Source organism: Hylaeus volcanicus, chromosome 7 (genome assembly GCF_026283585.1).
Source record: "Hylaeus volcanicus isolate JK05 chromosome 7, UHH_iyHylVolc1.0_haploid, whole genome shotgun sequence".
NCBI classification, from domain to species: domain Eukaryota; kingdom Metazoa; phylum Arthropoda; class Insecta; order Hymenoptera; family Colletidae; genus Hylaeus; species Hylaeus volcanicus.
Genome location: NC_071982.1, coordinates 4965190 through 4978891, shown reverse-complemented (window position 1 = coordinate 4978891; position 13702 = coordinate 4965190). Strand labels below are relative to the sequence as shown.

General features: G+C 43.8%; 1 protein-coding gene across 13 annotated transcripts in view; it reads left to right on the top strand.

Annotated features, from left to right (window-relative positions):
* Window positions 1-13702, top strand: part of LOC128880037 (IQ motif and SEC7 domain-containing protein 2) — a 75852-nt gene that overhangs the window by 23149 nt on the left and 39001 nt on the right. For 3 of the 13 annotated variants that reach the window (XM_054129681.1, XM_054129683.1, XM_054129674.1), the window contains exon 1: window positions 9600-9726. The exons of 3 other annotated variants lie outside the window; for them this stretch is intronic. Coding sequence is in view for 1 of the 10 variants with exons in the window: in XM_054129685.1 (XP_053985660.1) it covers window positions 434-456 (23 nt within the window). In the remaining 9 variants the exon portion in view is untranslated. Of the gene's footprint in view, window positions 1-103; window positions 457-5680; window positions 5961-8691; window positions 8860-9562; window positions 9727-13702 lie in introns of those variants that run through there. 7 more of the 13 variants (XM_054129680.1, XM_054129677.1, XM_054129679.1 and 4 more) reach the window with 7 other exon arrangements.

Here is a 13702-nt window from a genome sequence, read left to right as displayed (position 1 = left end):
GTTCATAGATTCTATAGATTCTAAATATTTATATACACGAGTAATTTATTTACAAATACTCGACGATCAATTTACTCGATGTAATCTATCCCTTACTATGTTACAAACACTGTACACCTAACCAAGACGTTCCTTTCGTTCCCTTCCTTATAAATCTGGTTACAGCACACGTGATCCTCTTAATCGTATTATTGGCCCTGCTAATTCCTACGCTCGCGACATTGATTTTGGCGTCCGGTTTTGTGACGTCATTCGCTGAACCATACCATAACACTAATCTTGTTTACCGAAATATTATAAATACACGCTTCTCCTCACTCGAAGAACATTTTTTTCGCCCTCAGGGGCTGTAGCGGTGTTTTTGTAAGCTACAGTACGGGCTTGGCAACCCCGAGGTACCCGAGCTAGAGGGGGGCCAGCAGACCCCACAGAGATGAGTTGTCAAGCGACAAAGAGGTAAGAAGTTATGAATTTAAGGGTGCGCAGTAGCCAGAGCCAAACTTTGAGTTGACTTCAGCGACAGTTGCAGAGAAAGTAGGAAACTACGGGACAAGGACAGAGAGGGCGATACAACAATTGCAGGAGAGACGAGGACAGGGCGATTAGGCTAACATGATTTTTTTTCCAGGATATTGAAGCAAAGAAGCAATATTTTCTAATAATTTTGGTTTTAATATATTCGTTACACTTTGGCGGATGCGACTCCAAGGCCTGATTTTGCAATCTCGGCCTTAAAACTTTATAAACAATAAAATGAAGATAGCGAACGTACTTTTATTGTTTATAAAGTTTTAAGGTTTGGCTCTGGCTTCTGCGCACCCATAAACGCATCCTGAGCAGGGAGGCGATCAGATCTATTTCCCGTATAAGGGCAAACCATTATAATTTAAATAAATCCCTAGCGAGAAAGGGTATCAAAGAGGATAAGATGATAACAATGTAAAATGTGTATCCGCAGGAATAGTGTAAACGGTCAGACACGACTAAACTATAATAAAGAAAAAGCAAACATTTTTTTTCCATTCGAGGCGACGAATTCAGGACCGAGCAAAGTAAACCGTTTCCAAAATGGAGGATTCGACTGCCTAGATGGCGCTTCGGTTATCCCCGAGGGCGCTGCGGTAGCACGCCTCCATGTTTTTCTTTGAAAAAGGTTCAAGTGGAGGAAGAATCGCGTTAAACCGCGAAATAAGTCGAGCAAGAGATATCGTAGCCGTGTTTTTGCCCGGTTCACGCGTGCAGATGGAAAGGATAGGATCGAGTTCCATTTTTCTGCCACAATCCATTAACCTCCACGAATGCAAATGGTCGTCGAGCAAAGGCCAGGCTCTCCCCCTCCTCGAGACATTCTAATCCAAAGCGAAAGTCTCCAAGCGGACGCTCTCTCTCTCTCTCTCTCTCTCTCTCTCTCTCTCTCTCTCTCTCTCCTTCTCTCTCGCTCTTCCCATTCGTTTGGTTCTGCCTCGTTTTCCTCGGGGTTCTTTTTCCACATTTTCTCCTCTTAAGCCGCCCATGATATCCTCCGCGCTTGGGATTTCCTTGGAATTAATCAGTTCTCAAATTGTAATTTTTATCTAAACGGTAACGAACAGAAAATTATTTTATTCATATTTTATTCGTTACTTCGAGACTTTTATCTAGATAAGAGCCTCGGTCGCGTATAAAAGAATTCTGTCTAACTTTGTTCGGACAGTAATAAATAAACAGGCTTGTTATTCGAGATTTTTTCTCTAGACAAGAATGTTTACTGATCGTGCACGGTCGGCTTCTCTTTAGGCGAGCCGAAGTTCGCGGAAGCCTCCTTGAAGCGCCTCCTTCTGCCGCGAAACGACGAACCGTCTCCGCCTGGTACGAGTTAATCAGAACTCGTTACGTAAAGACACGACGGGGACGTTGGTCAGAGTTGGGAATCCATTCGAGCGAACTGTCAGCCGAATGAAACTTCGTTCGCGCGCACTTTCGACCCATCTGCGAATACAATGAATATTAACCGTTGCGCGATTAATCTCTTATCGGTGTATAAAAGCCATCGACGACAGCATTTAAATATGGAAATTAATATTAATCGCCATTCGTTCATAATACAGTATTTATAAACACAGTAAGATGAACACTGTGTGTTCATCACTGTGTCAATTTTTCTTCCTCAGAATCTACTGTGTAACGAAAAAAAAAACAGAAATGGCACCAAATTTTGAGCTTGACCTTGTAGTCTTAGGAGAGAAGCGACCTTGGGATCTACCCCCTCCCTTCTCTGTAAACGTTCCATTGTGTCGTGGGTCGTCCATGTATCCAATAAGCAGCGGAAATATTGTTGACCTGTTTCCGTGTAAACGGTGCACCCTATATACTTAGCTCGCCTCAATTCCCAAAGGTTAATCGTAATCGCTTTGTCGATGGAACCATCGGACCCGATAAATTCTACCGGCATCGAGTGCCCAGGAAGGTCTTCTCGTGTCCGTGACGCGCGCGGAATCGCGTTATCGATTCGATCCCCTCTGAACCGAGAGATACCCGCGGTTATGATATTGGCGGTCGTCTCTTATCCGTGATTGCGCGGTTAGTCGCTTAGAATCGGAATCGTTTCGATCCTATTAATCACGGCTACGTCTGATCGCGTTCTATTATCGATCAGAACTCTGCGCTCGGAAGATTCTAGATTAGACTGGTTTTAGTGGGTCACCCTGTATGTGTTCATCACGTGGATGCATCTGTTACGCATTCAGTCCAGCGGGAGATTTATTGCAATTATTTTGGGAGCCCTACCATTAGGCTCAAATGAATTCCAAAGTCACTAAATGTGCTCAAACGAATTCTGCTCGTTCCAAAGGAATTTCAGAGTCGTGTAACTTGGCTCAAATCGAGTTTTAAGTCTTCCAACTCGGTTAAAGTGAATTACAGAGGCTCTCAATACGACTCATACGTATTCCAAATCATTTCATTCGTCTCGAATGAATTCCAAAGCCACCAGATGTGCTCAAAGGAATTCCAGAGCTATCTAACTTGGCTCAAATCGAGTTTTAAGTCTTCCAACTCGGTTAAAGTTAATTGCAGAGCCTCCCAATATGACTCATACGTATTTGAAGTCATTTCATTCGTCTCAAATGAATTCCAAAGCCACCAGATGTGCTCAAACGAGTTTTGCTCGTTCCAAAGGAATTTCAGAGCCAACCAACTTGGCTCAAACTGAATGCAACGCCTCCGAATATGGCTCAAACGAATCATAAGTAGATCACGTGTTCTCGGCTCAGAAATATCATTCCATCGCTACAGATGCATCGAACGTGGCCTTCGTAGGCCTCCTGTGTGCAAGGCCCCTGCATTCGTGGCGGTGGAACAGATATTTCTGAGTCATGCGTGTAACGACCTCGATTTACTTTGATTGTTTTCCTTATTTTTATATCCAGCGATCTACAGCGTCGCGTTGAAATTCGTCGACGGTCCATACCTTCGTTTCAAAATGGAGAAAATAAAATATTCGTATGCTTGTTAAAATCCGTTCACTTTCATCCGCGATGCAAATACAAAATAATGTTCGTTTTGCACGATTGCCTTCCGTAGATTCGGTTTTGCGCGTATCAGCGAGGAAGTAATCGATGCTGGGTCCCCTCCAGGGGCGTCCGTTGTCTATAACGCGTCTTCTTTTTCTCCGCGAGCACGATTGTCCGCAACCGGCGTTGAATCGAGATCGAGCGAGAGATGTCCACGCAAGCGAATTCGAGCGTGAACCCCGTAACAATGAGCGAAAGTAAGCGGCGGGCGAAAGCAAATGCGAAACACACGAGAAGCGGTGTCGTCGCTGTTTGCGCGTCGAAACGCCTAGCGTTTTGTTCTTATCTATGATCGCGACTCGCTATTACACCGCTTCCGGGCAGTGACCGCACGATGAACGACGCTTTCCACCCGATACACGCTTTCCACGGGACACCGCATCGATGCATTTGAAATTTAATTGAATTGGAAATGCAGCGAAGTGCGAACTATTCGTCTCAGAGGAATTTCAAAGCCCTCGAACTTGACTTAAACGAATTCCAAATCGTCTCACTTGTATCAGAGGAGTCCTAAAGCCCTCGAAATTGGCTCAAACAAATCTCAAACTATTCGATTCGTCTCAAAGGAATTCCAAAGCTCTCGAACTCGACTCAAACGAATTCCAAATCATCTCACTTGTCTCAGAGGAGTCCTAAAGCCCTCGAATTTGATTCAAACGAATTCCAAATCATCCCTCTTGTCTCAGAGGAATTCCACAGCCCTCGAACTTGACTCCAAGTAATTTTAAAGCCACTCGAATTCTACTCAAACGAATTCCTCACTATTCCACTCGTTCCAGAGGAATTTCAAAGCCCTCGAACTCGACTCAAACGAATTCCGAATCGTCTCACTTGTCTCAGAGGAGTCCTAAAGCCCTCGAAATTGGCTCAAACGAATCTCAAACTATTCGATTCGTCTCAAAGGAATTCCAAAGCTCTCGAACTCGACTCAAACGAATTCCAAATCGTCTCACTTGTCTCAGAGGAGTCCTAAAGCCCTCGAATTTGACTCAAACGAATTCCAAATCATCCCTCTTGTCTCAGAGGAATTCCACAGCCCTCGAACTTGACTCCAAGTAATTTTAAAGCCAGCCGAATTCTACTCAAACGAATTCCTCACCATACCACTCGTTCCAGAAGAATGCTAAAGCCTTCGAATTCGACTCAAACGAATTCCAAATCGTCTCACTTGTCTCAGAGGAGCCTAAAGCCCTCGAAATTGGCTCAAACGAATTCCAAACTATTCGACTCGTCTCAAAGGAATTCCAAAGCTCTCTAACTCGACTCAAACGAATTCTAAATCGTCTCACTTGTCTCAGAGGAGTCCTAAAGCCCTCGAAATTGGCTCAAACGAATTCCAAATCATCCCTCTTGTCTCAGAGGAATTCCACAGCCCTCGAACTTGACTCCAAGTAATTTTAAAGCCACCCGAATTCTACTCAAACGAATTCCTCACCATACCACTCGTTCCAGAAGAATGCTAAAGCCTTCGAACTCGACTCAAACGAATTCCAAATCATCTCACTTGTCTCAGAGGAGCCTAAGCCCTCGAAATTGGCTCAAACGAATTCCAAACTATTCGACTCGTCTCAAAGGAATTCCAAAGCTCTCGAATTTTACTCAAAGGAATTTTAAAGCCACTGAATTCTACTCAAACGAATTCCAAACAATTTTACTCGTCTCAAAGGAATTCCAAAGGCCTGAAACTTGACAAACGCACTCAAACTGAAACATAAGTTTCTCAAAAATCCTATTCCTTCTCGTAATTAATAAACTCTCACGAGTGTTTGTATTATCCTCGCCGATCTGATATAGCCTCACCTCGTCATTCAGCAAAGCAAACAGTCCTACATCCACGAATAGTAACTGGAGCATCGTAATTGCTGGAAGAGATGAAAAACGACCTCGTCGAATCAATCAAAGCACAGATGTTCCGTAACCTCGTCGTCTCCCAGCCGCCTACAACTGTTGGTCTCGCGTAGAAACCGTAGGATCCGCGGCTAGAACTCGTACAACACCGCGACTCCGTAAGACCCACGTCACGACGCGTCCTGTTCGTCGAGGTGGGGTGTAGGCCGTTCGTTCGTCGGTTTCGCCGTGAAACATCCGAGCGAGCGAGCCAGCCAGTCAACCTGAAACTGCGAGCAAACCGCGACAGCGTGCGCCTCGTTGCTCCGTGCGCCCGCTAAACCAATGGCGCCAGGCCTACCGTCGACTCAAAACAAACGCTCCAAGTCGGCGTTTCGCGCCGCGGCGAAGTCGCGCGTCGGCCACGATTGCGATTAGGACACGAGCGAAACGGTGTGCGATCCGTTGCAGCGATCGAGATATCGCGAACGGTTCGCGGAGAATAGTCGCGGGAATCGCGAGTGGAATCGAGTACTAGCATCAAGATACGTGGGAGTTGGTTGAAGAGGGTTTCATGACAGTGTGAGTGAGAGTTTTATCGAGTCTGGGAGGGAGTGATTTCGGTGCGATGGAATCGCGGGAAATTGAATTCAGCGCGCTGGGGAATTCCTTTGCGAGCATCGAATTAGGGGCTCAAACGAATAAGAAATGAATTCCAAAGCATTGCATTCTTCTCGAAGGAATTTGGATCACTCGGACAAATTGTTCTTGTCTCAAAGGAATTCCAAGCTTGACTCAAACGAATGGCAACGCTTGTAACTCCTCTAAAATGATTTCCAAAGTATTGCATTCGTCTCAAAGGAATTCCAAACTTGACTCAAACGAATTCCAAAGTCTTCCAATAAATTCCAGGGCTCTTCCATTCGACTGAAACTGGTCCCATCTTTACAAAAAAATATTAATTTAATGCAAAATCCCTTGAAATGTATTCCACAGTTCCTCTGGTCGATTTCTGTGAATCGCAAAGCGTCCTAAGTAGGCTGGAAGTACCGCAAATGTCCCAAGTGCGATCGACGGGCCTCAGCACCGAGGGAATCGGTTCGTGACCGAAATTCTTGCGTAAAATCGAGCCGGAGCTGTCGTGTCGCTGAAACTTTTCGTTCAACTCAACCGTAAACCGTGCAAACTGGCCGGCGTGTCGCGTGAATCGGATGGAAAGCGAGCCAAGTCGCGGCGGGGCGTTTCAATATTGAAACCGTGACCGGCGGGAACGGGCTGGTGAAATCGAAGATGCGGCGAAAGCACCGATTGGAAGTTCAAAGGATACCACGGCTGGTCTATCAAGCGCTTTGCTCTCGCGTTACGTCCGTGGAAAGTCAAAGTGAGGGAGGGGAAGGACGTTGATCGCCGCGACTTTCACGCCGTGCCGTTTCTGCTCGATCGCGTTACGAAAATCGCGGTCTGTTGATGGTCACTGGTTTTTACGATTAGGATTGCCAAATTAGAACAGTGGCGCGTCAAATTCTTTAAACTCGTCCTGAAACTGGATGGAATTCATTTTGGTAGATCCGGAATTCATGGAATTTCGAAGCTTTGAGCTTGGTTCAAAGGAATTCTGCAGGGAGGAATGGAATTTGCCTCGAGTTTGATGAGATCTGGATTTCAAGGAATTGCGAGACGTCGAATTTGACTCAGAGGAATTCTGAAGCTTTGCACTTGGCTCAAAGGATTTTTTTTAAGGAAGAATAGGGTTCGTTGAAAAGTCTTGGGTTCGACTCTGAAGAATTTCAAGGCGCCTGATTCGACTCAAAGGATTTCTGGTACTTTACACTTAGCTCAAAGGAATTCTGGTAGTTTACACTTGGCGCAAAGGAATTTCTTATAGGAGAATTCAATTCGTTGAGAAGTTTTAACTTCAATTGTCAGGAATTTTAAGGCGTCCAATTCGGCTCAAAGTAATTCTGTTACTTCGCACTTGGCTCAAAGGAATTCTTTACAGAGGAATAGGATTCGTTGAGAGGTCTTGGGTTCGACTCTAAGGAATTTCAAGGCGCCTGATTCAACTCAAAGGAATTCTCGTATTTTACATTTGGCTCAAACGAATTCTGGTAGTTCACACTTGGCTCAAAGGAATTCTGTTACTTTACACTTGGCTCAAAGGAATTCTTTACAGAGAAATAGAGTTCGGAGGAATTTCAAGGCGCTTGATTCAACTCAAAGGAATTCTGATACTTTACACTTGGCTCAAACGAATTCTGGTAGTTTACACTTGGCTCAAAGGAATTCTTTATGGACGAATGCAATTCGTTGAAAGATCTTGAGTTGGACTCTGAGGAATTGCAAGGCATCCAATTCGACTCTAAATTCGAAACGAATTTTGGTACTTTACACTCAAAGAAATCCTGAATTCACTGGTGGCGTTACTAAGGACGATAACGAGAGATATCGAAGCGATAATTAAATCTCGTTCGCGTGCATTTTGACATTAAGTGGGTCTCAGAGAGTCGGTCAGTTGCAAAAGTGTGCGACCATCGACAAGAAGTCATTTGTCAGATAAGGCTGCAGGATTTTTTCAGAGAAATCGAATCGAGCGTTCGTGTGACACCAAACGAGACTAATGGTCATCGATTCCGTATTCCTCATTTCTAGAAAGTGACTTCAGCAAACTGCGCGTTCTTCGCGAGATTCAAATTGCATTCGCTCTTATCATCGTCACGGTTGGAGAAAGATGATTGTCCACGTGGCCGGAAGATTCCATTGAGAATAAAATTAAAGAAGAGAACAAAGCGTACCGATGTGGAAATCCGACGAGTCGGTGGACTGTGGTCGGCCGTGTTATCGATTATCGAACGAAGTTCGACCGTCCAGCCGCGTAACTTTTACGCGAACTTTGAAACAAAGAAGAAACGCGGAAGACCCGAGGCATAATCGAATCTTCCAAAACATTTCAGACGCTCTTCGGGAATTGTTACTATTTTCGACGGAGGAAAACGTTACAACCGAGCTAAGGAATCATCAAAGGCGATCGAACCTTGGGAATTAGGAAGCGATAACAATTATTGGCCCTGACGGCCATATCGATATGATAATGACGCGCATTATGCTCGGCCGTGTGCGTCACTAGGCATCGACTGTCGCCGCGACGCTGACATCAATTTAGAAACTGTCCGCGGCGACGAAATCTAATTATTTAACGAGTCGAGTGGGCGTAACGCGTTTAGAGCGGCGACGCGAAATCGCGTGGAAGAAGACCTGCGTGCCGCCGCGCTTCCGATAGCTTTTCGGAAAACAGTCTCCGAGTTGTGCCGGTGGAGAAAGGATCGCTGCGTGATACGGGCACTGGTCGATGATCGATGAGCGAGCTGCTACGCGTCGATTCCCATTAAGAAGGATCATATCGCGTCGATTTCGGCGGAAGGAGACCTCTACGCGTTGAATTCAGCCGAAAAGTACTACTCGACGCATTGAATTCGAGCCAAAAGTAATTCTAACGTGTTCAATTAGGCTCAGAAGGACTTTCAACGCGGTGAATTCGACTCAAAAGGAATTCCAAGGAGTCTAATTCGGCTCAAAAGGAATTCCAACACGTTGAATTCGACTTAAAAGGCACTCCAAAGCGTTGAATTTGGCGCAAAAGGAATTCCAATGCGTTGAATTCACCGCAATAAGAATTCCAACGCTTTGAATTCGGCTCGAAAGGAATTCTAACGCGTTAAATTCGACTCAAAAAGAATTCCAAAGAGTTGGATTTGGCTAAAAAAAAAATTCCAATGCGTTGAATTCGACTCAAACGGAATTCCAGTGCGTTGAATTCTACTTAAAAGGAATTCCAATGCGTTGAATTCGACTCAAACGGAATTCCAGTGCGTTGAATTCGACTTAAAAGGAATTCCAATGCGTTGAATTCGACTCAAACGGAATTCCAGTGCGTTGAATTCGACTGAAAAGGAATTCCAATGCGTTGAATTCGACTCAAAATGAACTCCAAAGCGTTGAATTCGGCTCAAAAGGAATTCCAATGCGTTGAATTCGGCTCAAAAGGTATTTCAATGCGTTGAATTCGCCGCAATAAGAATTCCAACGCTTTGAATTCGGCTGAAAAGGAATTCTAACGCGTTGAATTCGGCTCAAAAGGAACTCCAGCGCGTTGAATTCTGCTCACAGCAATTCCAACGCATCGATTCAACTCGCAGGAGTTGTACAGCCCAGTAACTCGATAGAATTTCAGTCAGTGAAGACAGAAGTGACGTGATCAGTGTTTAGTGAATCTTATTTTTCCATCTTTCAGTGATTCTTGTCTACGTTTTCTCGAAAACGTCAGGTAGAGTATAAACAGAATCCAAATCGAGTAAGTGTCATAATTTATCGAAGAAGCCGCGAAGTGTCCAGCAATTTTAATGAAACCTCGAGTCAATGGAACTTAATTGAACGTAATTACGTAAAACAAATATTTATCTCGATAGATTCGGATGTCGTCGATAATCCAACACCCAAAGAAAGAAGCGCCTCTCGATGCTTCATGAGATTTTAATATCTTGAGTGAATTTAATAATTTCCGATTAAAAACAACTTCTTCACGCGGATTAAAATTCGATGATCTTCATCAATAATATCGGATAACAAGTTGACAACCGTTTTATTTATAGAGACGCCATCGATAACGAATGACTTAATAAATTTCCGATAGACTCTTATCGTTTTTCGGGATTTATGTAGGTATCAAAAAAAAAACAGTGATCAGGAAACAATTATAAAGTGATGCTTACAATTAGACTCGAGAGCGTAGGAACGTGCGGAAAATTACCAGAGGAAAGCAATGTCCATCGAGGTTGTAGGAAAAAGCTGAAAAAATATTCTAGTCGAATTGTAGAACGTGTTTTGAATGATTTAACGTCGATAGCGGTCTCGTAACGTCGCGATCGCGTTACGTGTCGAAGAACGCCGCTTTTTGTTCCTTAATTGCGCAAATGTCAGTTTGACATTTCGCGTTGTCATCACCGAGACGGTTAATTTACGTTCAATTACATCACAAGCAAACACAGGCCTATGTCTTGCCCGGGAATGCAAATTGTATTTGGTTAAAATTCCACGAAATTGTGGTCCCACCGCGCTTCTCCATCAGCGATATTTTAATAAATAATATACGACGCGATAAATTGTTGCGTAAATTATCGCCGACCTTCGTTGTTGTGAATGACTAACAAATAAACACGTGAATTTGTAAACAGCCTTGAAATAATGTACGTTTCAATACAGGTGATTAAAGGGGAATCGCGGTTGCCTCCATTTTTATATTTTATCTCTAACGAGGAGAGATTCTCATGCGTGACACTGACTTTTTAATTAGCTTTTGTACAATGGTAGATAATACAAAACTAAATCCAATAGTTGAATTCGGCTTAAAAGGAATTCCATTGCATCGAACTCAGCACAAATGAAATTCCAACGCGTTGAATTCAGCTCAAAAGGAATTCCAACGAGTTAAATTCGGGTCAAAAAGAATTCCAACGCGTTGAATTCGACTCAAAAGGAATTCCAACGCGTTGAATTCTGTTCAAACGGAATTTCAACGCGTTGAATTCTGTTCAAAAGGAATTCCAACGCGTTGAATTCGTCTGAAAAGGAAGTCAAACGCGTTGAATTCGGCTCAAAAGGAATTCCAACGCGTTGAATTCTGTTCAAAAGGAGTTCCAACGCGTTGAATTCTGTTCGAAAGGATTTCCAACGCGTTGAATTCGACTGAAAAGGAATTCCAACGCGTTGAATTCGGCTTTAAAAAAATCCCAATGTATTGAATTCGGCTCAAAAGGAATTCCAATGCGTTGAATTTGGCATAAAGGAAACTCCAAAGCGTTGAATTCGGCTTTAAAAAAATTCCAACGCTTTGAATTCGGCTCGAAAGAAACTCCAACGTGTGAAATCCAGCGCTTACATCAATTTATCCCCAGAACCCACCATGAATTCCAGGTTTGCCAGTTCGATTAATTCTAAACACCGTGGCTAATGGAACACCCCGTTACACGGGGCAAAAACTTTAAATCTCCGTGCGGTAATCTTGCGCGATATCCCAGAAATGATCGAGTCGGAGACGCTGAGCGATCCAAAAGATTCGAAATGACTCTCCAGGAATTAGTTTCGCAGGATCCACCGTGAAAATTCGAAGCGTGGAAGAGTCACAGCGGACCGTTTCCATTCCAGTATGACTAGTTCGCATTTCACACCCCGTAATCCATTTCTCTTTCGTATGGTTTTCACGCGATGCTGTGTATTAGAATTAGAAAGCAAACGGGAATCTTTTTGCCGTTCGGTCATCGTAATCGGTTCGAGCAATGGAATTTTTAACGCGAATCAATTAGAAACCCGGTACTGGAAGAGATTGCTGGACGCTCGTTTTCAAATTGTTAGGGACACCGCTTCGAATCGCATTGGCAAATTATGCCAACCGATTTTAAAGTGGATGGATAGACTGTTAAGGACTGTGGGAAAGTTCGGTCTTCCTAGTTCGCTCTTCGCTTTGCCGCAACGCAAAATACTGGGATCGATTCGTGCCATAATGGCCATTGTTACGAGACCTGTTTACTTTATTCGTATTCTGGGACTGTTTATTCTGATACGCGCTATTATAGTCTACTGTAGTCTATTCAAATCTATTCTACTCCACTCGACTCAATTTTACTTAGTTTTAGTTTAGTCAATTCTAGTTTACTCTAGTCTATTCAACTCTACTAAAACCTACTCGATTCTACTCGATTCAACTCTAGTGTATTCAATTCTTCTAAAGTCTAATCTACTCTACCCTAGTGTCTATTCAACTCTACTCTACTTTAGTCTAGACTATTCAACTCTACTAGAGCCGACTCTGTTCTACTCTGCTCTACTACAGTTCACTTTATTCTACTCTAGTCTATTTAACTCTACTCTATTCTACTCTAATCTATTCAACTCTACAAAAGTCTACTGTACTCTACTCTACTCTACTCTAGTGTAGACTATTCAACTCTACTGAAGTCGACTCGACTCTACTCAATTCTACTCTACTCTACTCTACTCTACTCTACTCTACTCTACTCTACTCTACCTTCCACCGTCTCTAAGCTATGCTCTCCTGATCTATCGAATACATCGACGCCACATAAATGCTAGAAAACGACTGCTAGATCGGCCGGTACGCGGCCGACTAGACAGCGCTTGACGACAGCGCATACGTCGATACGCGAATGCGATAACTATGTTAACAGCCAATCTACACATTCACCGAACACGTGGCGAGCAAACGAACGTAGTACGAATAGCACCGCTGGTACCGTTAAGCGTACAGTACCGTTCACAAAGTAGGTGTTCCGTAATGCGTTCAATTACGATGCATCTTTCTTTCTTTTTTTTGTCCCCGGATCCAGCCAATTACTCGACACGACGGATAAAACAGGATTAAAGTGTGTCGTTGATCGACGAATTTTTGTTCGTTTGTATATTGCCTCCTTCAAAGGCATTACGTTCTGTCGTCGGATTCGCTTGATGAATTCGCGGGATCCGATGATATTGTCGCGGATTAAATTCGCATCGATATCGTTCGCGTCGCGGCGAAATAAATATTAATATGTTTTTTTTTTTCTTCTGTTTATTCGCGACATCGCCAGTCGTGAGGTTGCACGCGATCGGTGCGCGACGTGCGCGTTCCGTTGACGCCATATCCCGACTTCTTTCCTTGAGAAACAGCCTCGGTTCACAATGCACGAGCGAACAATCGGGTTCGTACTTTCATTTTAAACCTTATCGTGCGCGCGACCGTTTACCGTCGCGTTTCCTGGTAGCCCGGATCGTTTTCTGGGAATACACGATGAAAGTTGAATTCTGACGGATCGAGTGCCGCGGCTCTTTAACTGTTTTTAGTCGCGATCCGCTTAAACTGGATCTGCCGTGGCGCGACAGGCACGGTGACAAAATAACTCGGTGGTGGTTCTTGTCGAGTGAAAATCGGGTCGTTTGCAGTTTACGTTGGAAATCGTACCGTTTATCTTCCTTCTGCTGCAATTTGGTATACTTCACTTGTGTAATCTGGTTATTCTAGTTTATATCGTACTCAGAATTCTACTCAATCCGCATTACTCTATTCGCTACACATTTAGACATTCTATACTGCTCAAAACTTTACTCGCTCTACACTACTCTACTCGTTTCGATAGCATATGCTACTCAGAACTCTACTCGATCTGCATTACTCTATTCGCTACACGTTTGGACACTCTATACTGCTCATAACTCTACTCACTCTACACCACTCTACTCGTTTCGATAGCATATGCTACTCAGAACTCTACTCAATC